Raw genomic sequence first — 27,355 nt, forward strand, 5'->3', positions numbered from 1 at the left:
GCCAAATCCACTCTCCGGGTTTTGGCGGCAGCTCCAAGGGGATCAGGCTGGAAACTGACAGAACACGACCCTCCTCCCAAACCCGGGCGTCGAGTGGCCCGGGGGCCCGCGGCCCGACGCGGGCGGCGCGGTCAAGCGGCTTCTCCTCCGCCAGAGTCCCCCCCCGCCGCGCCGGAGCCTTGCCGGGTTAGATCGGGTCGTTGGGACGGAAAGAGGTGGGCGCACGAGGTTTAGTACAGGTGTCTGGGGTGCGGGATGGGTCCCTTTGTTTGGGGGCACCTGGAACTTGCACTCCAGGTCCCTCTTTGAACCGAGCGTCCAGAATCCTTTCTTTGTGCGGAGAGAGCTGAACGCAGCCTCTCGCAGGGAAGCCACATCCCTGGGGGTGGCGCTGGGGCCGTAACAATGAACGCCCATTGTCCTCCGGGGGCCCGGAGGCCCCGCAGCGGGTGAACCCAGTCCGCCCGCTCCGGGCCGGGGAGCAGGTACCCTGGCAGGGTGGGTCGGCCGGCAGCCCGCGCCCGCCGGCCCGCCCCGGCCCGCCCCGTGCGCTGCCGGCCCCGCCCCGCGCCTCCCCGCCCTTCGCAGGTTCAGTCCGGGAGTCCGGCGGCTGCACGCTCAGTCTAGCTCGCACCTTCCCTCCCAGCTGTTGCCCGACAGGGCGCGGGGGAGCGCAGCCGTGGGGCCCGAACTGGGGGCGAGCCTAGAGACCCCGGCCTTGGGCGCCTCCACGCCATCTCGGAGCGGATAATGCTGTGAGCGGGCGCCGCGCCGGCCGACCGGGTTGGATCTGCGCGTGGCGGGTAGGGACTGCGTGCGCCCTCGGGAGGTCGGTGCCGGGCGCCGGGTCCCTGGGTCAGCGGCTGGGATCCTTGGCGCCGCTGGTGAGTTTCTGCCTGCCCACGGCTTCTTCTCTGCGCGTCTGCGAGTCTGTCCCACCGGCGGCCGTGGCGGCTTCCGGCGTGCGCGGCTGCTCGGTTTGGTAAAGCAGAGGGAGAGAGGATTACCAGGGCATCACCTTTGAGCTGGTGTCCAAAGGATATGGGGAGCACAGAGCAAGCTGGGGGAGTGGGGGTACACGCGGCCCGATCGGGACGCAGAGCTTCACCTTTTGTGCCTACCACTTTGCAGGATGAGGCTGCGCGGCTACACTGCACCCTCCGAGCCATTGACAGCCATTCGGGGCGCGTGTTGCATTTTTCCATCTGAGAACAAGCCGCACATGGCTACCGCTCCCCTCCCACCGTGGATTGGCATCAGGGCCGCAGAAGGGTGCACGGCTCAGATCTCCGGTGCCCTGTTTCCACTTGAGGACATTGTGGCTGAGGCTCCAACGTGCAGATCTGGCAGTTGCTTTTTTTTTTTTTTTTAGGTGGTTTCTGAACAACTGAAGTGTTTTCAAGATTTTTTTCCCCTTTCTCTTTGAAACTGTCTTGACACAGACAAGTGTCAGACACGAGGACGAATGGATCTGGCCAGTCATTTTTTCGTTATGAATTATTATGCTCCATCCCCCTCTCGACTTCGGGAGGCATGTGTTTCATCTTATAAATAGAAAGTAGCATATTTTTTGGCAGGACCTTTATACTGTACAGCCCGAGAGGTCAGTTTAAAAATAAATATGCACTTGAATGTTACATTACCGAGAGCCAGGCTGTGGCAGGGACAAGCTGCGTAGACCGCAGCATCAAAGCCGGGAGCGCAGCTGTGTTGAAAGGAGTAAAAGCCCCAGAGTGCAGCCCAGGCTGACAGTCAAGTAATTACATTTTGTTTAAAAAAAAAAAAAAAAGTGAGTGAATTAAAACGAGGGCGGGAATAGGAATGTCACGAGGGTATTGCAACATGAATCTTTTCCAGAGCTGGTGTATTTGGGGGAGTCGCTGCTGAGGCGTGCTGAGGGTGTGGGGGGCGGTGGCGAGGGAGGTGCTGCCTAGGCGGAGGGAACTGATGAATGTCTTAGAGAGACAAAGATTTCCTCCCCAATCCCCCAACTCTTAGGCTTCATAATATCCTAGAGTTTCTTGGGGGTGCTGCCTTTCAAAAAAAGAACACAAATCTGGAGGGCAGCAGATGTCCCAATTTGAATAGCAAAGCCTTTCTTGGGGACTTCCTTGGGAAGCACTGGGAGACAAAGACTCACTGAAATGGCCTGATGATGCCCCAGGGGTATTCCTAAAGTCAATTTAAAAGACTCCTGTAGTCTTCTAACCTCGAAAAGATGTTTCATCTAAGGAGCAGGAAATGCAACTTCTTTTCTGGACAGTTCCAGAGATCCTCTTTTTGATACCCGCTGAAATTTGTATGAGCTCTTGTTGACAATTAAGAATAAGCTACAGGGGTATGTTTTCAGATTAAATGTAAACACTCTGAGATAAGTTAGAGCAGTTTTGAAGTGTTTGGTATTGTCAAATGTGAAATAAGTAATAAAGGCTAATAGAGAACCAAGGAACGGTTCAAATTTCTTCATTAAGTCTCCTAAAGCATGTAGGTTTCCCAACAGGCCTCACTCATTGAATAAAACACTCAGCACCAGTCTCTGGGCACACAGATAAGAACTTTAGGGGGGAAATTTGGAAGCCTTTCAGGATCCATGGCCATTTCTGTTTTCCAGTGGTTATCATCTGCAAGAGATTTATGTTATGAATTTCATGATTGGAACATGGTGCTATGGCAGCAGCAGCTACAGACATGAAATAAGATGAGCTCCCCATTCCCTTAAAATCTGAGTAGTGAAGTCCTGTTTTGTATCTCAGTGGAACATGTAAAGACAGCTAGAGTAATGAGTGTTGCACTTTGTTTTGCTTTTATTGTAAATTTAAACGTGGTGCAAGATGAATAAATGCAAAGCCATAAAAATCATTGCAGAACTATTCATATGAGCTGGTTTGCTCTCCAGCTTTTCCTTTAAAGTGGTGTTTTATGTCCAACATGTTCACAAAAGCTGCCCTTTTTCCTTTCTAAAATTCATGGTATTCAACAGCATTGGGAATAGAGTTGTTTTAACCTACATCACCCAGAGATTTTTTTTTTACCAGGCCATAAATTTTTCACGAGCTCTTTGCCCAGTAGCCATAACATTTATCCAATGGGTGGACTTCAGTTCATAACCTGAAAAAACTCCAGGAAGACTGCTCTGATTTTTTTTTTATTATTACAATTTTTGCTTTCAGTCTGATTTTATTTAGGCCTGGCCTAATTTCTTTTTATCAGAATCCTGCTGACCGGTTTATTCATAGATGGATTAAGAACTTAAACTTGTTTTTTAAATCCAGTATGTTTGCCAGAGAGCAAGGACAGTATAGTCATTTGAAACGACTAGATGGAGCCAGCCACAAAATCTTTACCAAGCACCAAAGCCAAAGAATTCTAATATATCACACTGTTCAGTGAATTTATATGTTAAAGCTACTTCCTACATGGAGCCTGCCAGTAGTGCCAAGCCCTGTTCTATCCTTTTACCTTGATTAACTCATTTATTTCTAATAATCTAGGAAGAAAGCACTGTTCAGTTCAGTTCAGTTGCTCAGTCGTGTCCGACTCTTTGCGACCCCATGAATTGCAGCACGCCAGGCCTGTTAATATCCCCATTTTACAGCTGTGGCAACTGAGGACAGATGTCTTATATAACTTGTGCCAAATTACACAATAAGTGAAAGTATGAAAGTCGTTCAGGCGTGTGGGACTCTTTCCTACCCCATGGACTGTACAAGCCATGGAATTCTCCAGGCCAGAATACTGGAGTGGGTAGCCGTTCACTTCTCCAGGAGATCTTCCCAACCCAGGGATCAAACCCAGGTCTCTCACATTGCAGGCAGATTCTTTACCAGTTGAGCCACAAAGGAAGCCCAAATTACACAATAAGGAACATACCTAAACAGGTTTATGCAATTTAGCGACCCAATATGTGCATAAATGAATGGCTAATTTTCCACAAAGATCAGCATCTCCTGCTTAAGGAAATGGGAGAAAAAATTTTGAGGTTAAGAGCCTCTGAGACAGGCTGTCTGGGTTCATATCTTGGCCCTGGCACTCAATACATTTGTGATTTGAAGCAAATTATTTAGCTGGTATACCTCAGTTTATCAATTACAAAATGCAGATAGTACTACTCTAAGGATTATATAAGTTAAAAAATAGCACTCAGAATGTACCAGGTACAGAGTAGACAGAATAAAAAGTTGATGCTTTCATTACTGCTTTTGTTGTTTCCCTAGGTGCTTAATACTGGTCTTGTTTAATACTCACAATTGCTCTTTGAGGTGGATAGTATTGTTATTTTCCAGATGAAAACACAGATTCAGAAAGGTTTGGTAACTGGTTCAAGGTCATACCACTGAGTAAAGTAGCAGAATCAGGTCTGAACTCAGACCTGTTTGACCTTACCCTAAATGAATACTTCACCCACACCACCAGAGAGGAAGGCCAGAGAAGCTGATAAATCTGACTCTGTTATAAGGGTTTTTAGCCTCTGGCAGAGAACTCACTTTGCAACACACTGTATCACATAGTACCACTGCCCCAAGGAAGATGACAGTGATTGCCAGCCTTTGGGAACACCTTATGAATCATTATATTTTTATTGTTTTTTAAAATATTTTTATTTATTTAATTGGCTGCACTGGATCTTAGTTGCGGCACGTGTGATCATCCTTTCTGCATGTAGGATCTAGTTACCTGACCAGGGAGCAAACTCAGGCCCCCTGCATTGGAAGTCTGATCCACTGGACCACCAAGGAAGTCCCTGAATTGCTTTATTTATTGGAGATAGTTGAATCTCATAGTATAGTCAACAGTCACCTGCAGTGGATCCAGCTTCAAACTACTACTAGCAGTAACTCGAGCAGTTTAGTTTATATCATAAACAAAGAGATTTATTAGGAATTTCGGGACCCAAACGTGAACTGGAGTTTAGTGTGCGGCAAACATCCTTGTTTTAAAGTTCTTAGAAAGATGGTAACAATAACCCTATATGCAAGACAGAAAAAAAGACACAGATGTATAGAACAGACTTTTGGACTCTATGGGAGAAGGCGAGGGTGGGATGATCTTAGAGAATAGCATTGAAACAGGTATATTATCAAATGTGAAACAGATCGCCAGTTCAGGTTGGATGCATGAGACAAGTGCTTAGGGCTGGTGCACTGGGATGACCCAGAGGGATGGGATGCAGAGGGAGGTGGGAGGGGGGTTTCAGGATGGGGAACACATGTAAATGCATGGCTGATTCATGTCAATGTATGGCAAAAACCACTACAATATTGTAAAGTAATTAGCCTCCAACTAATATAAATAAATAAATAAATAACGTTCTGGACGGTCACCTCCTTGAGACTAGTGACCACAGCCATGGTGCCTGACCCCTCAGTCCCTGGCACTCAATGGACATTTAATACACATTTCATAATGATGTTGCTCCAAGGGGAGCTAAAGCAAAAGGCAGGAGCCACCAGTAAGGCGGGCAGGAAGGCTCTGTTCTTGGAGGAAGTCTGCCCTCACTCCAGTTCTAAGTTCTGCACATGACCCAGACTCTGCCAGATAAGCTTCTGGTGTGAAAGATAGAGCAAGGAGGCCTTTGAAACAGAGAGAGGTGCCCCGGATAACCCAAGGAGACTGCCTGGCCTCCACTGCCTTTGATACTGCAGGCTTGTGATTAGCTGTGGGAGGCTGCTCAGACTGAAGTAGGGTTTCTGGAAAGGATGTCTTGGCTTGAAATAATCCAGGTTGTCTCAAAACCAAGGGCAGTTAAGTAGCCTTAGGGCTGTCTGCCACCATTTTCTTCCCTGCTTCTGCCCCATCCTCTCAGGGTTACAAATCAAAATGGATCCCACAGACCAGAATAAATAATATCAGTAGCCAAATAGCTCTACAGTAGCAGGCAGGTATGTTCTTTCCTTTAGGAAAAAATGCCTTCCCTGGCCTTGATGTACTTTCTGAGTGCCAAGTTTCACCAGTCTCATGGTGAAGGATGGAGTCTGACAGTACCTCTGATGGAAGAGCAGTTTTTTTAAGTTAAAGCATATAGTGTTATAATACAAATCATACTGATATTAAAAAGTTTGCTGTTTCTGAATAACCAAGAGAACAGATGAGTGAGTTTAAGGGCTGGTGAGTTCAAGTTAGTATTTGCTTGACCGAGTCATGAATTAATAGTAGAATCCTAGAATCTCAAATGTTAAATTGTTTAAAACCTGGATTTTCAGTGATTTGGGTTTTATTTGCACATTTGAGAAAGTCATCATCAACCTAGCCTTTGATTCTTCGTTAAACTGTCCCAGAGATCACACACCTGCAGTTAGCTCATTCAGCACTGAAAAAAGAAAAAGTGAAAGTGTTAGTTCCTCAGTTGTGTGTGACTCTTTGCGACCCCATGGACTGTAACCTGCCAGGCTCCTCTGTCCATGGAATTCTCCGGGCAAGAGTACTGGAGTGGGTTACTATACAGCACTACATCATGTGAACTCTGAGACATGAAGAGGATCAAAAAATGGTTCTTTGGAAACCAGTCTGATAGAGGTCCCTCTGTGCAGGACTTTTCAGAGCATTTGATGTCACTGTGTGCAGTGAATCTCCACAGGGAGGAGGTATCTATCAAATCATTTTGCCCAGAGAGCAGCTGGCAAAACTAGTCTGACAGGAAACACTCTGGGAACCATGAAGCCAGAGGCTGAAGCCACACGCTGCAGCCTGCCCTCCAGCCTATTCAGGGGAACAGGAACAGGGCCACCAGAACACACTGGAAGATGCTGGCAAACATGCAGCCATTCTGCTATTTGATAAAACTCATGCAGAATTAAATGGAGACAATCCCAGAGGGATTGGAGATCAGAAAGCATAGATTCTGATCGTACCTCTGACCCAAGTTGTGGAACTGTGACCTTTCAGGGTCTATTCTCAACTCTAAGAGACATTTGGTGCTGGAGGATTTCAGATCGTCTCTAGCTTCTAGAAGCCAGTGAGCCAGGATTAGCGACATCTATGAGCATAGCAATCTTACTATTATACTAATCATGTAAAACCCTGTGTTGAAAAACAGACCCAGTGCAGATCCAGGCAGAGCAGCCTGAGCCAGCGTTGAAGGCAGAGAACTTCAAAGTCAGGCCTCTATTTAGACAGCTTACACGTTTGGGAATCCGTCATGTTCTGATGACAACCTGAAGGTCATATTTGTAGACACATCATGCCAGTGATAGACGACTGTGTGTTTAGTTGAAAAAGACCTTTTCTGTTCAAAACCATTATAATCATTTAGGCTACACACAACTTTTTAAACAAGCAAAGACATTTTTTGGTGAAATGTGGCTTTGCCATTTCAGAATATATGTGAATTCTTTCCCTTTTTTATATACTTATTTTCTAAACTTTTTAAAAAGACATGTACCATTGATCTTAAACACAGCAGATGAGGTTCTAAGCTCTTGATTGGCCAGCTGTGTCTCAAGGCAGATCCTTGCCCATCTCTGGGTGAGTGATGTCTGTGAAGATGTAGAAGGGGAGGGATGTAGAGGAAGCTATTGAAATTCTCCAAGCACTCTCCTGGCTCTAAACAGCTGTGATCCTATTACTCTCCCCCCCACTCACCCCTTGTATCTTAGGCATTTTCCATAGTGTCTTATATTATTTTAACACTTATGTTTAAATTTTCATTTATTGACCTTTGTGACCACCTAGAATATTGGCTCCATAAAAGTAGGGACTGAACCTAGTTTAGCTTGGCACTCATCTTTTTTATACTAGGAGTTAATGAAAAAAGGAACAATTAGTCCTACTCATGTTATTTTCTCTTAGAGGCTGCCAAGCCAGAAATCTTTTTCAGTTACCCACCTTAAGTCTGACCATAGTAAAATAATTTCTTCCTAGGCTACCAAATGTTCAAATTCCAAAGGAAGCACCTCTAGCCCATCCAGGGCACTTTGAAATTCAGGCCACCACCAGAACTTCCTCAAAGTCTTCTTGGCTTGGCCATTGCTACCTGCATGGAAGCTTTCTCCTGCCCGGGTGTAATTGCGGTAGCTCGGTACCATGTGTCCACTCAGAGCACAGGCCGGGCAGCCCCGGGGGTGGAAGGATGAGCGTTGTTTCCTAGTGCCCTCCTGGACTGCTCAGCCATGCCTACATGAGCCATTCATGATGGGTATGCTTACCGATCATCTGTCTCCACCCTGGGATGTCGGCTCTGTGACACATCGTCGCTGTAGCCTCAGTTTCTGGGATGCTGCCTGGCACTCAATAGGTTCTCGGTAGATGTTTGTTGTTGAACGAATGTTTCAGAAGGTGAGTCACTAGCCAGGGACTGGATGCAGGCAAGAGGAAGGCTCTCTCCAAGGCCTGCTGCTCACTGAATGAATCAGCTTAAGCCACATGTCCTGCTGTGCACGGCAGGGCACCAGACCGGAAACTCTTTTCCTGCCCTCTGATGACTTCAGAGCGAAATGTCTTCCAAACTAGGGTTGATCTTTGGCCTTATCTAAGTTTCGTAGAAGTTACATTCATGAGTGGGTTTTGTTCTGTATTCCCCGTAAAGAAGCCCTTAAGCTGTGGGCTCAACTGATGGGGCAGGTAGGGCTCCCCTGCCAGCACCCCGAGCCCTCTGTCTCAGGGGCAGCCTGGGGAATGGAGCGGGGAAAGTGAAAGTCACTCAGTCGTGTCCGACTCTGTGACCCAATGAACTATACAGTCCGTGGAATTCTCCAGCCCAGAATACTGGAGTGGGTAGCCTTTCCCTTCTCCAGGGGATCATCCCAACCCAGGGATCAAACCCAGGTCTCCTGCATTGCAGGCAGATTCTTTACCAGCTGAGCCACAAGGGAAGCATAGAGCAGTGATGTCTTCCCAATTCCAGTTTTCTCTCAGAGTGAGGAATTAAGATAGTTGGCCCTCTCTTTCTGTGGGTTCTGCATCTGTGGACTCAACCAACCACAGATCAAAAACTTTTGGGGGGAAATAAAAGTTCCAAAAGCAAACCTGAATTTGCCACGTGCTAGCAACTACTGACATTGCATTGGGCATGATAAGTATCTAGAGATGACTTAAAGGGTATGGGGAGGTTGTGCATAGGTTAGATGCAAATACTATGCCATTTTACATAAGAGGCTTGAACATCTGTGGATTTTGGTATCCATGGGATGTCCTAAAACTAACACTGGACAGATACTGGGGGTGACTGTACTTGAAACTAGACCATTTCGGCTTTCACATTATTTAAAACAATCAGTTTGGGTAGACAGGTGCCGAGTAAAGTTAGGAAAAAATTCTGATGGTGAACTTTCAGCTTGTATTGTTCCTTATGCAGTTCTAGGTTTTTGGATAATTAATAACAATAACTATATCTCCCATTGATTTTAAGTTCATTGCCTCACAGGACTTTGTCAAACATTTTATGTGTGTTGTCTCTCTCACTAGCTCCACTCCACAGATGCACAAGCTGAGGCTTGCAGAGAAAGTCACTGGCATTGCCTTGTACCCTTAACTTAATGTGAGGAAAGATGAGAAAAGATAATGAAAATGCAATTCTAAGGATAGTCTTAACTTCATTAAAAAAAACGTGTTTTTTCTTAAAATTCCCTAGAAGCTAGAAATTTCTGTAAACATATAGAATCACAGAACTCTAACATTCATTTTCTTTATTAACTATAAATAAACTTCAAACACAGATCTATGATTCTAAAACCTATCTGTGTGTATATGAAGTCTACATGCACATACCAGGGACTGCTGCTTGAAATGAGACCAGCAGGTATCTCCACTAACTCCTCTCCCAATACAGGAATGCTCTCCTTCTCCCTCGCCTCTGGAATCGCTACCAGTCTCAGACTCAGCTGGAAAACTTCCCCTGATGGGCCTCTCCCATTCTTCAAGCTGATTAACTCAAGTTGGTTAGACTTCTTCCTCCTATCCAGCCCCACCTGCCCTCTCCTTGAACCCTAATCACACACCTAATTCTTTTCAAGGGATGGTACTGGTTTCCTCTCACCTGATAGCTCACCAAATATTTAAAGAAAATAACTGTGTGCCCTTAAATTTTTCTTTATCTGACCAATAAATGACAGTAATTTTCCTAACTCAAAGGAGTCCCACTTGTCCTCAAGGCTGGAAGAATTGCACATGGAGATAAGGGATACATGTGTATTTTAGAAGTTAGCTCCCTGTCCTGTTGACAGAAAGAATTATTCTCTAATTAAGCTGGAAATTAAAAGACACTTGTTCCTTGGAAGAAAAGCGATGACAAACCTAGGCAGCATATTGAAAAGCAGAGATATCACCTTGCCCACAAAGGTCCATATAGTCAAAGCTCTGGTTTTTCCAGTAGTCATGTATGGTTGTGAGAGTTGGACCTGAAAGAAGGCTGAGTGCTGAAGAATTGATGCTTTCAAATTGTGGTGCTGAAGAAGACTCTTGAGAGTCACTTGGACTGTAAGGAGATCCAACCAGTCAATCCTAAAGGAAATCAACCCTGAATATTCATTGGAAAGATTGATGCTGAAGCTGAAGCTCGAATACTGTGGCCACCTCATAGGACAAGCCAACACATTAGAAAATATCCTGATGCTGAGAACAATTGAGGGCAAGAGGAGAAGGGGACGACAGAGGATGAGATGGTTGGATGGCATCACTGACTCAATGGACATGAGTTTGAGCAGACCCCAGGAGATGGTGAAGGACAGGAAACCCTGTTATGCTGCAGTCCATGGGGTTGCAAAGAGTTGGACACACCTTAGCAACTGAACAACAACAACAACACTTGAAATAAGAATCCTTTTCAATTGTGGAGCTTGTGCACAGGGCAGACACAAACCATTTTAGCCCCATCTGCAATCATACATTGGTGACTGCTGCAGACAACATTTAAGGAGAAAATGGACTATTTGGGGAATTAGAATGGTTCCCCTCCTTCACATTGCATTTCAGTAGATGTTCTGGTTTTTCATTTGAGATGAAGATGCTTTGTGCTTGCAAAGCACTCTATGAAGATTGTCACTTAGAAAGATTCTCATACTCAGCTCTTATAATCACGAGAGATATATGGGTTTGGGGTGATTATCCCCATTTACACAGGAGGTAACTGGCACCTGTATGGTCTGGCATTTTATAAGAATCCTATAGCTTTAGCTCAAAGTTTCTTTCCTCCCCTAAGGCCTACAGTAGCAGCGAGAGTTCTTTCTACCGTTTTGCTTGCCCATGTGTTCATTCATTTAATAAATTTTTTTTAAGTACATGATCTGTGCTAGTGACACCTTAATATTCAAAACAGTCCTTTTCTATAGAATATCCATTAGAGTTTCTTACAGGTTCCCCTACATATCTTGGGCTAAAAAATCCAGTTCACTTCAGTTCAGTCACTTAGTCGTGTCTGACTTTGCGACCCCATGGATGGCAGCACACCAGGCCTCCCTGTCCATCACCAACTCCCAGAGTCTACTCAAACACATGTCCATTGAGTCGGTGATGCCATCTAACCATCTCATCCTCTGTCATCCCCTTCTCCTCCCACCTTCAATCTATTCCAGCATCAGGGTCTTTTCCAATGAGTCAGTTCTTCACGTCAGGTAGCCAAAGTATTGGAGTTTCAGTTTCAGCATCATTCCTTCCAATGAATATTCAGCGTTGATTTCCTTTAGGATGGAATAGTTGGATCTCCTTGCAGTCCAAGGGACTCTCAAGAGTCTTCTCCAACACCACAGTTCAAAAGCATCAATTCTTCAGCACTCAGCTTTCTTTATAGTCCAATTCTCACATCCATACATGACTACTGGAAAAATCATAGCTTTGACTAGATGGACCTTTGTTGGCAAAGTAATGTCTTTGCTTTTTAATATGCTGTCTAGGTTGGTCATAACTTTTCTTCCAAGGAGCAACGGTCTCTTAAAAAATCCAAGTCCCCCTTTAATCCGTTTCGTATTGAAAGGAGAGGTCAGCATGCAAGCCCATTGTTTCTCCTGGGCCTCATTCTGTAAGATTGACTTAAATGTAACTAGTCAGTCTGCATTCCCGGGAAACGTATTGTCAAATTTTTCTAGAGTCTTGCCTGTCTCTCTGTTTGCACATGGTTGTGGTGGATGGAAGTCATTTCCCTTTGAAACATCATGTCAACAAATGTTCTTTGCCTTAATCCCAAAGATCTTGTATGAGCCTGTAGAATTAACTGTGGCTTGCATTGATAAGCTGTTAAATTCTTACCCTGCATGGATAGAGAAAGGAGAAATCAAAGAAATTCTTTGCCACAAGCAAATAGATGACAGCTCCTTGCTCCGTGGTTTTCTCTCTTTCTTATAGGAGTCACAGAAAGATTCAGCTTGCATTTTCAGTAGGACAGGTAGGTTTACAGAGGAAAGAAGTCAGGGCAATCTCAAGCTTTCTCACTTGTTCATTCAACAAACATTTGTTCAGTACCAGCAATGAATTATAGTTCTCCCCCCAGGAGAAGGCAGGCTTGTGGAGCAGACAGAAGTAACTGTAGTATAGTATGAGAGCTGGTGGGGTGGTTGAGTCGCTAAGTCGCGTCCAACTCTTGTGAGCCCATGGACTGTAGCATGCCAGGCTTCTCTGCCTATGGAATTCTCCAGGCAAGAATACTGAAGTGGGTTGCCATTTCCTTTCTCCAGGGGATCTTCCCGACCCAGAATAGAACCTGGGTGTCCTACATTGAAGGCAGATTCTTTACCAGCTGAGCTACAAGGGAAGCCCAATGCGAGCTGGTAGGTTGAGGTATAAACAAGGTAGTGTGGACCATGGGATCTGGCTGGACTTGTAGCTGCAGGGTTGGGTGAGATGCTGTTTGCAGAAGTGGGCCTCTCCAGCTATCTTATCTCTAGGCTTTAAGGGTAGGCTTGCCACCCAAGGTTAAGGGAGCATTCTAGATGCCTCATTCTGATAGATATTGAAAGATAAAGGGGGAGGCGATGAGGTTGATAACAGTGAGACAGGTAGGGAGGCCAGTGCCCTTGTTTAGGAGAGAGATCTCGAGGGCTAGAAGTAAAGAGGATGGACAAAGTGAGACAATAGGACTTGATGAGGAGAAGGAGGCACAGAGAGGAATTCTGGGTGACCACTGGGTTTTGGATCTTGGTGACTTCCTGCCATTTACCAAAAGGGAAAAGTATAGGAGGTGAAAGCTGAGGGCCAACAAGAGGAGGAGAGATGGCATATTCCATCAGGGATAAGTTAAACAGGAAGTACCTGAGGGGAGCAAAGTCAAGTCTGAAAGACTAGAAAAGTCCAGTGCGTCTTTCTGTGAAGGACCAGTGATTTTTAGCGTTTTGTTTATTTCAATTTCCAGTCCATTGTATGCTGATAGCAGCCACATCGAGTAGCTGCTTGGACCATACCCAGCTTCCATGGAAACCTGATGATACACACTCTCAAACATGCCAAGAGTCTGACCAATGGGAAAAATCCACTGATCTGCATGCTTGATTACGTGAGAAAGTTTCTACAGGCTCCCTTTCAATTTCTTTCCATATCTCCTCATGGACTGGCCCTGGGGCACAGACCCACTTTGAGTTTCACTGGTGTAGACTAAGGTATGTGTGGGCTGAAGACTCCAATTTGGAAGTCAGCATTAAAGGTGGTGGTTGAAGCCGAGGACAGGGGTGTGATTGCAAGGGCACTGTTGAGAGTTGGGGGATGGACAACCACTGTCCAACCCTGTGAAAATGCCAACGTCTAAGGCATGGGTCCCAGCTTTTCCCATAAAGCATCAGACACATAGAGTCTGTCACAGCTACTCAACTCCGACCTCGTCATTGGAAAGCAGCTCTACCAGGGTTTCCAAACCTCAGCACTACAGAGAATTGGGGCCAAATAATGTTTTGTTATGGGGGGCTGTCCTGTGCATTGTAGTGTTTCTGACTTCTGTCCACAAAAATGCCAGTAGCACCACCACCTCTACAAATATGTCTAGATACTGCCAAATGTCCAGGGGTAGGGGGAACAGAGTCACCTTCAACTGAACTGAAGATAATACATAAAAGAAGGAGCACTGGTGTGTTCCAATAAAGCTCTATTTACAAAAACAGGTACAGGGCTGGATTTGACTCACCTGTCATAATTTGCAGACCCTTGATCCAAGGGATGGCCATAGGGAAAACTAAAAGTGCTTATTCAATAAGTTATAAGGGTCTCTTGTGTTCACAGCCCAAGAGGCAGCTCTGTAAGTGATCCAACAAAAGAGATTGTTATCATAGCAGCACTTCTTTTTTATACCACCTTTGCCTACCTTATTATGGTGCTTACTACCTATCAGGAGATACCAGATACAACATTGTAAAATCCGGGAACAGGAAAGAAAGCAAATATCAGCTCTCTAGGAGCCCTGAGAAAACCTCCAAGTAAGGCAGTAATGAGCCTAGATTGCGTGAGGTGAGTTCGAGAATTCCTGCAGGAAGGAAGTGACTGAAGCGGGTCTTGGAGGATGTTATGAATAGTGGTTGATGGTAAGGAGGTGGGAGGACAATTCACGTAAGGAACTCAGGGTTCTTGGTTTCAGAAAGTCAAGAGGGAAGTGAAGTGTCAATAGCGGGGGAAGGGAGCCATTGTCCCGATGAAAGCCTGTGGATGTACAGGGCGCCCCGGTGCACAGCCACGATGCACGTGTTTCCTCTGGGGAAAAAAAATTAATGGCACTTAACGGTTTTTTCTCAAAACAGGATATTTGTTTTTCTCCTCGAGACTCAGGGGGCTTTTATTACCTCAAAATTTTAATATTTGGGTGTTTCTTTCACATGAAGTCAAATACCATTTGAGATTCTCTTTGCCAAGGGCAAAAATAGTGAAAATTCCTAGTGAGTTGGGGAGACTGGTGTCTGGGACCATTCTACTCATTCTTAGTTAATGACAAGGTCAGATTATTATCTCCGACTCTTGTTGATGTTGAGATCATAGTGTATCATTTCCCCTTAGTGCTGCTGGACGACAGGACAGATGGCCTGGAACAGCCATTCCCGTTCTCAACCCATTTCCTTGGAGGACCTCACGTTAGTTTTCGAGTCAGCGGCGGTTAAAAGCACAGACTGCGGAGTTCAGCCATGACTGAAATCCTAGCTGCTCCATGTTTTGGCTGATGGGCCTAAGACACAGGTCTGGTCTAGCCCTGCTTCCTAAGAAGTATGTTCTAATACTCACCTGCCTGGCCCACAGCATGCGCTTGAGCCATTGCTGTTCATATATGTACAGTCTCAGAGGACTCAGCATTTCAAATGTTATACTTTTTTGCAGACTCGGACAGGGGAATGGTTCCTAAGCACAAAGCAACTATCTCTCATCATGGAAGGTCTAGCAGGTCTTAGGGATTTAAATAACACTTCTTAATTATTTTACTTGTGTGCCATGTGTTGTGGGAGAGAAAAAGAAATGAATTAAGATCCAGCTCACGCTCACAGTAAAACTCTCAGCCTAGTCAAAAGGGATATTCATTCATGCATTCAACAAATATTTGTGTACAGATATTTATGTACAAATAGCACAGAGGAGTTTGCAGTGAAAGTGGGTAAAGTATGCACTGGCCACTGGCAGGCTCCAAATATACTCAGTGCTGGTGTGATACAGAGAAGCCAAGCTTCAGTCCATCCAGTGACTGTGGATGACTGTCAAGGGCCCTAGCAGGATGGGAGGGTAGCATGGAAATCCCTATCTGTCCCCTTACCCCATTAGGGAAATAATCAAGGTAGTCAAGGGACCTAACGTAGAGGATGTGCGATGAAGACAGGATGAAGAGAACCATGCCTTATGTAGTATGAGTGAAATGATCATAGTCTGAATTTCTGGACACTTGTCAAACCTGTTTGGAACATTTGATATTCATATTTCTAGAGTTTTCATAGAGTAATTGCTGACTTTAATATTAGTGGTTTTGGGTTTTGTTTTGTTTTGTTTTGGTGAGCAGCTTTACCAGTTATTTAACTTGAGCTGAGTCTACAGATTCAAGCCAGTTCCTGGCTGAACATTGCTGACAACTTAAGGGTGAGGTTCTCTGCCTGTATTGATTTTGTCCTTGCTGCTTCACAAACCAACTCAGATCCATTCGTTCTAGAAGCATGGAAGCAACTGATGGGAATCATCCCATTTGATTCACATCCACCAGCTAGAGCGTCTGTCTGCCTTGGTCCTTGTGACCAGCCCTGAGGCTGAGTCCCCTGTAAAACTAGTCATGATAAATGAGCCAGACCCTTCCCCTGTCTCGTTATAACTGCCAGGGATCCAGGTCCGCCTTAAGTCCTCCCCAATAACTCATTTTAATAGGGAGAAAGGGCGTAATGGCCTCTCTTCAAAAGTGGAGGGTCAGTACTTTGAGGTAGATGTTCTTTCTTCCAATTTTGCTTCTAAAAACCCTTTCAAATAGTACAATTAGATCCTATAAACGTGAGGAGTGTATGCACATTAGCAGTGAGTCTCCCATATGGTATTTGTGGGTCTCTGTATAGTCGGGGTTGTAAAAGAAAAATAAATACAAGTTGTAGCTGAATCATAAAGGAAAAGTCCATTTATAAATAATTGAGGGTTGAGATGTAGCATAGACTTTCTTAGTGGGTCTATAAAATGCTGTCTGCTCAGTCTGGCTACAAGTTCATTTGCATGACAGCCAGGCGGCTGGGAACTGAGCTAATGGCATCTTACAGCCTTGCAGCATATAGCCATGTCCTCAGTTCAGATAATATGGGGAGAGGAAAAAAAATCTAAAAATAGAAAAGGCATCTTCTTATCTTTTTGTGGGTGGAGTAAAACAGACTAAAAATATGGAAAGCATCCCTCCAGGATGCCATTTACCAGGGTATTCTCTGGTTACATTTACTTCTGTCTTAGGTTTTGTTGAATCTCTGATAGTATCCTTTTTTTTCTCCTCCAATTTTAAAATTCTTTGGTCCAAGGAAGTACTCCTAAAGAGGCCCTCATTGTAATGATACTTTAGTACTTCTGATACGGGAGGTTGTCATCCCTATATTAGTAATAACTGCCGTCTTCAAATGGAAAGTCTTCCAGGAAGTCCGTGAGTGCTTTTTCTATAGGTGAGTGTGAAGTGGGGCCATAAGGAAGTGAGCAGTGATGGTTTTCCCCTATAGGAGACTCAGAATGAACAGGGACAAGACCCCACCCCCTGGGCACATCCCGGAGGCTCAAAGTCAAGGCTGCCGCTGTGACAGCCTCGCACATGCTCAGTACACCGCCCCTCTCACCATGGCCACCCATTCCATCTTTCCAGAACCCTGGGTTCTCCCTTAGAGGATCCCAAATCTGCTTCCCTTTAGCTTCTGCCTTTGTATCCCTAGGGCTCTCATAACAAGTTAATCCCTTTTACATTACAGTTAAATGAATCCTTCAGATCCCTAACGATTCCTTTTCCCTCTGTATTTGAGTTTTCTTCAAGCTGCCCCACTCTACCTTCTCACGTGTCCCGAGTCCTGTCGTCTCCCGATTGGACTCCTGGGAACATGCGGGAACATGTTCCAAGTCACCTTTATCCCTTTCAAGTGTGGAGCCCAGGGTGAAATCACTTTTCCAGGGCTTATCAGGGCATTGTCTCCCTTGTGTTTCTCTGTGTTGGCAGCGGAGAGTAATACCCCAAAGACAGTGGTGGGTGGGGAAGGAGTAGCGGGTTCTTGGCTGAGTTAACATCCTTCCCTGGGACTGTGGATTCAGGCACGAATGGGGAATAACTGAGCATTTTTGTTTGGGGCCCAGATGGTGCAGCATCTAGGAGCTGGGAGGAAGGGCCTGCTGATTCTACGCTGAGACAAAGCAAAAAGTGAGCAGAGGCTGGGGGGTCCTTCACACATGTGGCAACAAGCAAGAAAGGGGAAGTCCAGCACAGACTCACTTCCCGCAAGTCGAAAAAAGGAAAAGGCCCACAGGTCCCTCAGGACAGACAGACAGACACACACACGCACACACACACACCTCACCCCCACCTGCCCTGTTTCATGCATTTGTGTTTTAGATTAGCAACCTATTGTTCAGGATGCAAGAATTTTTTTACCCTCTCTCTCCCCTAAGAATTAATCTAAAAACAATTAGCAGACAAGCCACACATTCCTTTCTTAAAATAAATGGAATTTTAAAAAATCTCAACCCCTTTGTTCTTTTCAGAGCCCTGTGACTTGCCAGTACTGCCAGCTCTGGTCATCTAGGGAGTGGTTTTTCAGGGTGTAACTTTTTCATAACCCTTTGCTTTTCTCCCACCTCCTGTTTTAGTCTTCTTAGCATCATTCTCTTTATCTAAAAGATGATAAGGACATGAAGCAAAAGGTGGCCACTTCAGTTTTATTTCTTCATAGAATTATTATGGCTGTGTTGATTTCTCTTATTAACACTGTCACCTATGCTTAAGTCAGTCACATGTGAGAGACTGGATTTGTTTAGCCTGGTATCAGAATGACCACCTGACACTCTACCTTTCTTATCAAAACCATGTCTTCAACTTCCTCTTGAGTCTTTTTGTGTCTTGGAACCCTTAAGCTTCTCAAATTCCTGAGAGTGGGGACCTGTGCCCTTGCACCTGGACTCCATGCCCACCCATCCCCACCCATCTGCCAGACACCCTCTCTAACCTTGACAGAGGTTGACAGGCGACCGACTGGAGAGTTGAAACCTTTTGTTGGCATATCTATTCTCTCCAGTGCCCAGGAGCTGGAACCTTTGATTTCAGAGGAATCTAATTTCCCAGATAAATATCATGTCAAGTGTCATTTGGGGATGGTGGGTAGAGGAGCAAATAGTGATCCAAAAACTCCCAGAGAAAGGGATTAGCAATCTTGGAGGGTTCAGATTTCAGGGTCAAGGGGAGAGTTTTGAGAAAGGTCTACACATAGGATGGTTGGTTTCTCTCTCACTTTCTTTCTTTCCTTCCTTTCTCCCTCTAGTCCTTCATCCCTTCCTCCCTTCCTTTCTCTCTTTCAAAGACAGTGGGAGTGGAGGAATGACAGCAATGCAGAAAAGCTGGCCAGCAGGAGAGCCCTGAGTGTGGAGAGTTAGTGATGGCGGTAGAGTTCTGATGCTTTTCATTTGGCTCGTGGAATGCCCAGGAGGCCTCCCTCTCCAGCTCTAGTCAGGCCTGTGAGCCCTTCTGGTTCAGCTCTTCCTCTCCTCTTCTCACACTTTGTCCTCTTGGGTGTCCCCCTGACTCAGGCTTTCCCTCTGATTCATCCCTCGCTCTGTCTGCTGCCACGTGGGTCAACCTACATCCTCATGGAGCCCAAGTCTCCTTTTCAGAAATGGAGAGGAGGGACAGGATTTTGTGTTGTTCCACCATAAGAAGCTGCCCATCTGTGTGGCCACCATCTCTCAAGACAAGAAGCTATACCCCTGAGCCCCAGCACCTCCACCTTCCCGTGCTGCCTTCCATGTAGATACCCTGCACCCACCCTTTCCCCAGTGTCCTGGGTCTCTTTCCTCTTCTCGTTTCCTTCTGATGAAAACCCTTCTCTTCTAAGACCTCTTCCATTCTGCAAATATGGACTGGGGGCACCTCTTAGTGAAGCTCTAATTAACGCAGAAAGGTGTGCTCGGTCCCATTGACAAGATGAGGCTCAGCCTTCTGGTGAGGTCTTTGTAGATCCATGCACTTCCCCTGCAGACCTTGGCTTTTGAGCCCACTTTCCCATAGTTGTGTTTGCATTACGATCAGTAACTTATAGGTTGAGTAGACTTTTCAGGGCCTGTGTATAAAATTGTGCCTGCAGGAAAGTGCAGTCTGAGCCCAAAACAACCCTCTACTTTTTTTGTTGTTGTTGTTTTAAATAGCTCATTCACTTGTGTGGTTCAAAAATCCCAAATCATGAAAGGATATACAGTGAAAAGTTTCTCTTCTACCCTTGTCCCCTTCCACCTACTTTCTCTCCCTGTGGGCACTCACCATTATTCCCTGTGTGTGCTTCCAGAAAAAGTTTATTGACATACAAGCCAGGACAGATGTTATTTGCGCACTTTGGCACCAATCTTTTTTTACTTTGAAGACACACATCTTTGAAGCTTTTTCTATATCAACATATCAGGAGCTGCTTTGTCCTTTTGTAGACCATGTAATACTCATTTGTATGGATGTACCTTAACTTGTAGAATTAATCCTCTAAAGGTGGACAATTAAGTTGTTTCCAACTCTTTTTTTCTTTTCTTTAATTTTGTCTACACAGTGTGGCTGGTGGGGTCTTCGTTCCCCAACCAGCAATTGAACCCAGGCCTTCGTCAGGGAAAGCTCTGTGCTCTAACCACTGGACCATCAGGAAATTTGCAGTAGTTTATAACTCTTGGCTGCTATAAACTATGCTGGAGTGACACCTTTGTATAATATTATTTCCTTATTTCCCATATACATAAATTGGATAAACCTATGTAAATGGAAATCTGGGGTGAAAGGCGTGTGTTATGTAGTTTTCATAGATAACTGACTTCCGCTGGGGTTGGACCAGTGTATGCTTCCCTACTCTTATTAGCCCAGCGTGTTATTGCATGTTATATCTTGAACAGGTTTTGGAAGGCACCCCCTTTATCATTTGGAATTCAATCACTGACAATTCGCAGGGAGCGTGCTCCTTAAATGTCAAGACCTCTATGTCTGGAATTCAAGCCTAGACACTTGGCTTAGTGCCTGGGAGCCATGCCATCTGGCAAAACCTGTACCTCAGTGCTTTGTCAGTAAAATGGGAATTTAACAGGGGTCCTTGTCAGTGACCTAGAACACATCAAAGGCTGAAGCAGTGCCTGGCACAGTGAGACGCTCTCAAACATTTCCTGTCATAGGAAGTGTTGGTGGTTCCCAGGAGACACACACATACCGTCTCCAGGACCAGATACTTTGTTCCCTATGAAGACACTGCCTTGTCATTTCCTACTTTAATGAGTGCAGAGAAGATGCTGAGCAGTCAGCCTGAGGCATGGCTGTCCACTGACTGATAAGCCAAGGAGCCCAGGAACATTGAGAAAGGAGGGGAGCAAGCGATCAGGACAGAGTCATGATATTGGATGGTCTCTCCTGGGATCAGGCATGGTTTCCTCTGCGCTGGAAGAGGAAAGATAACAGATACAACAGGCAGATGGGTCTGAGCGCTCAGATATTTCCCCACAAACATAAACTCATCTAAAGCTATAAAACTGACATTTTTGCACCAAATTTCTTTCTTTTTTTCACCCAAACTTTCAGTGAACTGGGGGGCTCCTCACCCTGGCACACAGTAGAAATTCAATACCAATTATTCTTTGCAGAGTCCTACAAGCCTCCAGCCCTGTCATGCAGTAAAACTGATGTAAATATTTGTAGAAAGAAAGAAAAACGCCTTTTAAGGTATCTCCTCTCTTTTCCCACTCTGGAGAATCTACTGCCTGCAGCTTATCTAGCCTCTACTCACCAACTCTTTTCTTACTTTTTCCTCTATTTTTTGGTTCTTTTCTCCCATCTTTGCATGCAGTCCACTAACATAAAATCCAGCTTCTACCAGACCAGGCAAGCCTCTGCCGAAGGGCCTGCAGTGCCCGTGGCCATGGCCATGGCCATAGCCCAGCAGGGACTGAGGACTGGGTGTTCCTCCCTGAGCCTCGCAGGTACAGCGGGAGTAGCCTTTACCTTTTCTCACGTTTGCTCCCAACATCCCCAGTCTCTGTACAGGTAAAGGGTGCATGTGAGTGATTCAGTCAGAGTGACCAAGAAGCAGTCTGGCTGCATCTTCATGATATTTTTATTTTTCTCAAGAATCTGAAATGAATGCCATGCCTGTTCTGGCCTTGCATAATCCTGGCTCCACCAGCCGACCACACGCAGCCAGCCCTCACCCTGGCATGCCCCGGAGTTGTGGCGGACACACAGTATCTTTCCATGGCAGCTGCTCTCCTGGCTGTGTTGCTGAGGACACAGCTCCAGTGGGCAGCTGTTGTTCGGGGCTGCCCTCTACCTTCTGCGGCCCCAGAGCCCCTGCTGCTTCTGCAGGTGCTCACTGCAGTGCCAGCCTCCTGGGATGGCAGGGGCTCTGGGCTGTTATACACTTAGAGGGGAAGGGTGTTCTGTTGTTTTAGCAGGAAGACCCAGGGCTTCCCCTTTAGTTATTATTACAAGACCCAAATGAGAGTTGAAACTATGAGAATGACAGACCCAGAAGCATGTCTTCCTGTGCTGGGGTTCCCCATTGACTTGCTTGGTATCAAGCATCTCTTTTCATAACATAGTCTCTCCGTGGCCTCTGAGTCTGAAGTGGGAAGGCAGAGCCACCAGGCTCCTCCAGAGAGTGTGAGGTCTTTTCTGGCAGCTTCCAGGGTAGCCTGCTCTGGTGCAAACCCTCATGCCACCTCAGCCTCCTCCCTGCTCCCAAAGCTGGGGGTGGGGGTGGGGGTGGGGGATGGGTCTCTCCAGCTCATCCTTCCCTGCCTTCTCAGGCCTGTGTGACTTCCCAGAGTCAGTTCTTACCTTGCCAGTGGGTGCTGGAGCACAGTTCTCACCACCTGCCACAGGCAGATGAATTTAAAACTTGTGCTGAAAGGAAAGAAATATGGGGTATGGAACAGATGCAGACGGCCTCCAGCTGCTACAAAACAAATGTAGCTCCCCTCAAGCCACCAACTAACCCAACCCTTGGAGGATTATTTATTTGCTCTGTGGATAAGGGGAGAGCCCAGTGGAAGAAGTCACAGCAGAGCCATTTCAGGAATTCCCACAGTGGGGAGGGTTTTAGCTTCTCCAGGTCAGCTGATGTGACTGAAGATTTGAAGGATTCTTTTCAAGAGATGAAGAGGTTCTCATCTGTAAGATGAGAGCCCCCAAACCTTCTTGCAGCCCATCACTTCTAACTATCATACAGCATGGGCAGGGAGGGTGTGATAGTTTTCTACACATGTGGTGGTAGATTATAAATGTGGTGGCTTACAGCCCTACCCGTGTATCGTCTCCCAGCGTCTGCGAGCCAGGAGTGCAGACAGAGCTTAGATGCATAGTCGCATCAGGCTGTAAACTAGGGGCTGAAGTTGTGGTCTAATTCGAGGCTCAGCTGGGGAAAGATCCATTTCCAGGTTCCCTCGGCTTAATGGCAGAATTCAATTCCATATGCCCTCTCAGTATAGTGGCCTATTTTTTCAAAACCAATAAGGGAGTCTCCCTCCAGTGTGCTAAGATGGTGTCTTTTATAATGTAACCATATCTCATTACCTTGCTTGGAATCAAGTCACAGGTTCCACCTATGCGGAAGGCATCAACACCAGGCGGCAACTCACTGGGGTTACTTGGAACCTTGCCTAATATAGGGAAAGGATACAAGCTTATCAGCAAATGTTTCAAAAGTACTCACAAGTGAAGACCACTTGTGAGTGATATAGGATCCCATTTTTTTCTTTGAAAAGAAGCAGTTTTGTTCTTTTCCTTCCGTTTCAGAATGTCTCCAAATCCTAAAATTTTTGCTAGCCCTGTTCTCTCTACCCCAAGTTGATTCCAGCTCCAACTTCCATAATGACTGTATGTTACTGAGCAAGGCTGTTGGGTTTTTTGTTGTTGTTGTTTTACTCCCAAATCTCAGTTTTCTTATCTGTAAGAATGCATTTTCACGGAGATTTTTTGGACACTAGCAACACTGTCCCTTAGTAAATGATAATTCCAGCTCCTTATGGGACTTCATTGTATTGCATTATTTATATATAGAACTCAGTCAACAACAAAATAGCCTTGCTGATGTGAACATCAAAGCACAAGAGAAAATATATCTTAAATTCAGTTGTGTCTAAGGAGCTGCAGTCACTCTGGTCATGTGCTGACAGCAGTTCTTAGAGGAAAAGGACTTAAAGCTTAAAAATATCCAGAAAATTTGTGTCCATTACCATGTTTAAAAAGTGCTGATATCATATGTTTGGGTTTTTTAATCTCTCTTTCTCTCCCTTTTTTCTTTTTTTCTCCTGAAGTAAGACTAAGATGAGTGCACCCTTGTTAGGATTAAAGTTTTTAATCCTACTTAATGGAGGGAAACATAATAAAGCTTGACTTCAAATGGGAACTGAAGTCCTCCATTATTTACAGGCTCTTGTGGAAAAGTCAGGCCCACGTGACCTGTGTGTGTGTTAGTCACTAAGTTGTATCCGACTCTTTGTGACCCCCATGGACTGTAGACCATCAGGCTTCTCTGTCCATGGAGTTCTTCAGGCAACAATACTGGAGCGGGTAGCTGTTCCCTTCTCCAGGGGATCTTCCCAACCCAGGGATCGAACCCAGGTCTCCTGCATTACTGGCAGATTCTTTACTATCTGAGCCACCAAGGAAGCCCAAGGGACCCCTGGAGGGGCAGCCAATTTTAACCTGCTTTGGTTTCTCTTCCAGGTTTCTCCCTGCTGTGGAAGAGGCTGGAGGATGTGAGTGGCTCTCCAGAAAGGCCTGCTTGGCTGTGCGTCCAGGAAGGCCTCTTAGCTTCCTTCTTGTTTCAGAGCCACTTCTGGAGCTATTTGAGAAAAATGATGTGACAGTACCTATCCAAAAGGGTATTGGGAAACTTATAACATCCGTGAAGAAAGTGGCCCTCTTTCCCTTTTGCAAAATCGACATTCTCAAACTCCAAAATGCCAGCCAAAACCCCGATTTACCTGAAAGCTGCCAATAACAAGAAAGGAAAGAAATTTAAACTGAGGGACATCTTATCTCCCGATATGATCAGTCCGCCCCTCGGAGACTTCCGCCACACCATTCACATCGGCAAGGAGGGCCAGCACGATGTCTTTGGAGACATTTCCTTTCTCCAAGGCAACTATGAGCTTCTGCCCGGAAACCAGGAGAAAGCGCACATGGGCCAGTTCCCTGGGCATAACGAGTTCTTCCGGGCCAACAGCACCTCCGACTCCATGTTCACGGAAACGCCCTCGCCGGTGCTCAAGAACGCCATCTCTCTGCCGACCATCGGAGGGTCCCAAGCCCTCATGTTGCCCTTGCTGTCCCCGGTGACATTCAGCTCCAAGCAGGAGTCCTTTGGGCCGGGAAAGCTGCCCCGGCTTAGCTGTGAGCCGGTCATGGAGGAGAAGGCTCCAGAGAAAAGCAGTGTGTTGGAGAACCGGACGGCCCACCAAGGTGACGTCTCGTGGGGGTCGAGCGGGTCCGCGTCCCAGTCCAGCCAGGGGAGGGACAGCCACTCTTCCAGCCTCTCGGAACAGTACCCCGACTGGGCGGCGGAGGACATATTGGACCCTCCTGCCCCTTGCGAGCTCGTCAAGGAAAAGACTAAGTCGGAGGAGTCCCTCTCTGACCTCACGGGTTCCCTCCTGTCCCTGCAGCTTGATCTCGGGCCCTCCTTTCTGGATGAGGTGCTGAATGTCATGGATAAAAATAAGTAACGGGACACCGCCGGGCCCTTTTCCTTTGGTGTAAAAGATACCAAAAGACAGAATGGAAGAAAACTAACCACAAAGAGGAAAGCTTCACTGGCTATACTTGCTGTCATGTGATGGGTTTCTAAAAAACCTTCCCACAAAATATTTTTTTACCTGGGATACCCTGTTTGCAAAAACAGTATAAAGGAAAAAAAAAAAAAAAAAAAAAAAACTTGTCCTGCCAAAAGAGAGGAAGTGAGTCAGAACCCATTTTCAGCGGGCCATGCTAATGTATACAGCTCACATTTTTTGTTTCCAGACACGTGAGAAATATGGCTTGGCCAGGACTGGCATTACTTAGCTATGAAGGGCTGTGCCAGTCACATTAAGGGCCTTTACAGGACTTGCATTTTCTGAGCAAGAGGAAGTCAAAATTTATTTAACACCCACGCCTTTTTTTCTAGACTCTTTTCTATATTATGTGGTTTGGGCTCACCGTAGCAAATTCTTCAGTGTTAAAACTTTTCTCTTGTTTCCACATTTGAACATTTTGGGTTCCAGGGATTTGCTTGTAGCTCTTATATATCCCTATATGTTATATCTATATTGCGAAATTTTGACTGTCAGCTACATGTTGGTAAGACACAAGCGAAGTATTACTGTAACTAAGTTATTTTTAAAGTTAAAATATATTTTTATGTGCCTTTGGCTTTTTATTGCAAAGTCTACATTTTATAGATACTACATCGAATGTGGTCATTTGACTTTTTCCATTGGGTTCCATTGTAAGCTGTGTATGTGTATGTTTGGAAAAGTGTACTCATACTTAGCTTTATTTTTTTTTTTCTTCATCTATTATACTTTTCACAGCAGCCAACAGTGGATTGTAAAGTGTAAAGGCACAGGTTACTCACAATGCTTCTGCAGAGACTGTGGGCTATACCACCTAATGTTCTTTGGAAATATGGGTATTTTAGTGCAGTACATACTTGCATTACATAGGTACTTCCTACAACACAATAAAGAGTAAATGTTAAAATCAGCTTGCTTGGTTATAGTACTAAACAAAAACATAAGACAAAGGTTATATTTTCTTGACATCCAAGGCTAGAAAAAATTGCTTCTGTAAAGTGTACACAAGTCTTTAAATGAGGTAAGAGGTGTATTCTACTCACTCAGTAATTTTGATTATTTTGATTATTATCCAGAAACAAGGCCCTTCAATTTTAGGAAAACTGAACATGTGAGACGATTTTTCTTTCTTTTTTTTTTTTAGGCAACACTGACGCCACCCTCTCAAAAAAATTCATTTCCATGAATCTCCAACCTAAATTTAACACAGCAAACTCATGCAGGCCTAACCTTGTCCCTATCAGATGGATGTCTCCTTGCTGCGGGTACCATACAGACAAGATTAAGGAGGCCAAAAACAGGGCAGTAGAAAGCACTTGGCCCCCCAAGGCGACAGAGATGCTCTGAGAATGTTGGTTAAGGAAACAGGAACAGGAAATGTACACATCGATTCCTGTCCTGTTGTCAACCACCCTTTCCCCCTCTAAGACAAACACTCACAAAAACTTTCATTCTTTCATTTCTCCTTGAAATGTATCCCTGAAATGACTACTGCTTCCAAACACTTCAGCGATTCTGTCACCATGTCTGAAATTGTTGCAATTCTGTCATCTGGTTAGCTGAAAGAATCTTTGAGTTAGAAGTGAAACACAGTAAAAGAGGCAACAAGCTCCCCTAATGCACTGAGTTCTTGCCTTAATTTCCCTGCTGTCTTTCTGCCTCACAATTTCCAGTGTTCTTTTTCTGCTAGACCACACGCACTCATGGTTCAAGTTCCACACAGAGACTTCCCAGCCTCTTCTAACTCTTATGCATGAGCAAGAGTCCAGTATATCTCATCCTTTTTAAGCAGACTCTTTCAACACATCTTAATTTTTTTACTGATCATATTCTCATTTTACTCTTTATCTGCAGATTAAACTGTTAGGTGAAATGACAAGGAACGTCTGTGTATTTCCTCTGCTCCTTCTGTGACAGGTAGAGAGGACAGCTCTGCCAGGGTTGGGTTCGTGTATAGAATCTAAGCAATCATGCATCT

General features: G+C 45.3%; 1 protein-coding gene across 2 annotated transcripts; it reads left to right on the forward strand.

Moving 5' to 3' along the window:
• Positions 1–24: 24 nt before the first annotated feature.
• On the forward strand, positions 25–26,287 carry CDC42EP3 (CDC42 effector protein 3). Of its 2 annotated transcripts, none has more exons than XM_043918220.1 (2): positions 25–215; positions 24,269–26,287. In XM_043918220.1, exon 2 carries the CDS (start codon positions 24,505–24,507, stop codon positions 25,267–25,269), a length of 765 nt encoding a protein of 254 aa, XP_043774155.1. In that variant the 5' UTR covers positions 25–215; positions 24,269–24,504; the 3' UTR covers positions 25,270–26,287. The 2 variants fall into 2 exon arrangements, with proteins under 2 accessions (XP_043774155.1, XP_043774154.1); XM_043918219.1 differs by lacking the exon at positions 25–215 and adding an exon at positions 753–884.
• The last annotated feature ends 1,068 nt before the right edge of the window (positions 26,288–27,355 follow it).

Source organism: Cervus elaphus, chromosome 11 (assembly GCF_910594005.1).
Source record: "Cervus elaphus chromosome 11, mCerEla1.1, whole genome shotgun sequence".
Lineage (NCBI taxonomy): Eukaryota > Metazoa > Chordata > Mammalia > Artiodactyla > Cervidae > Cervus > Cervus elaphus.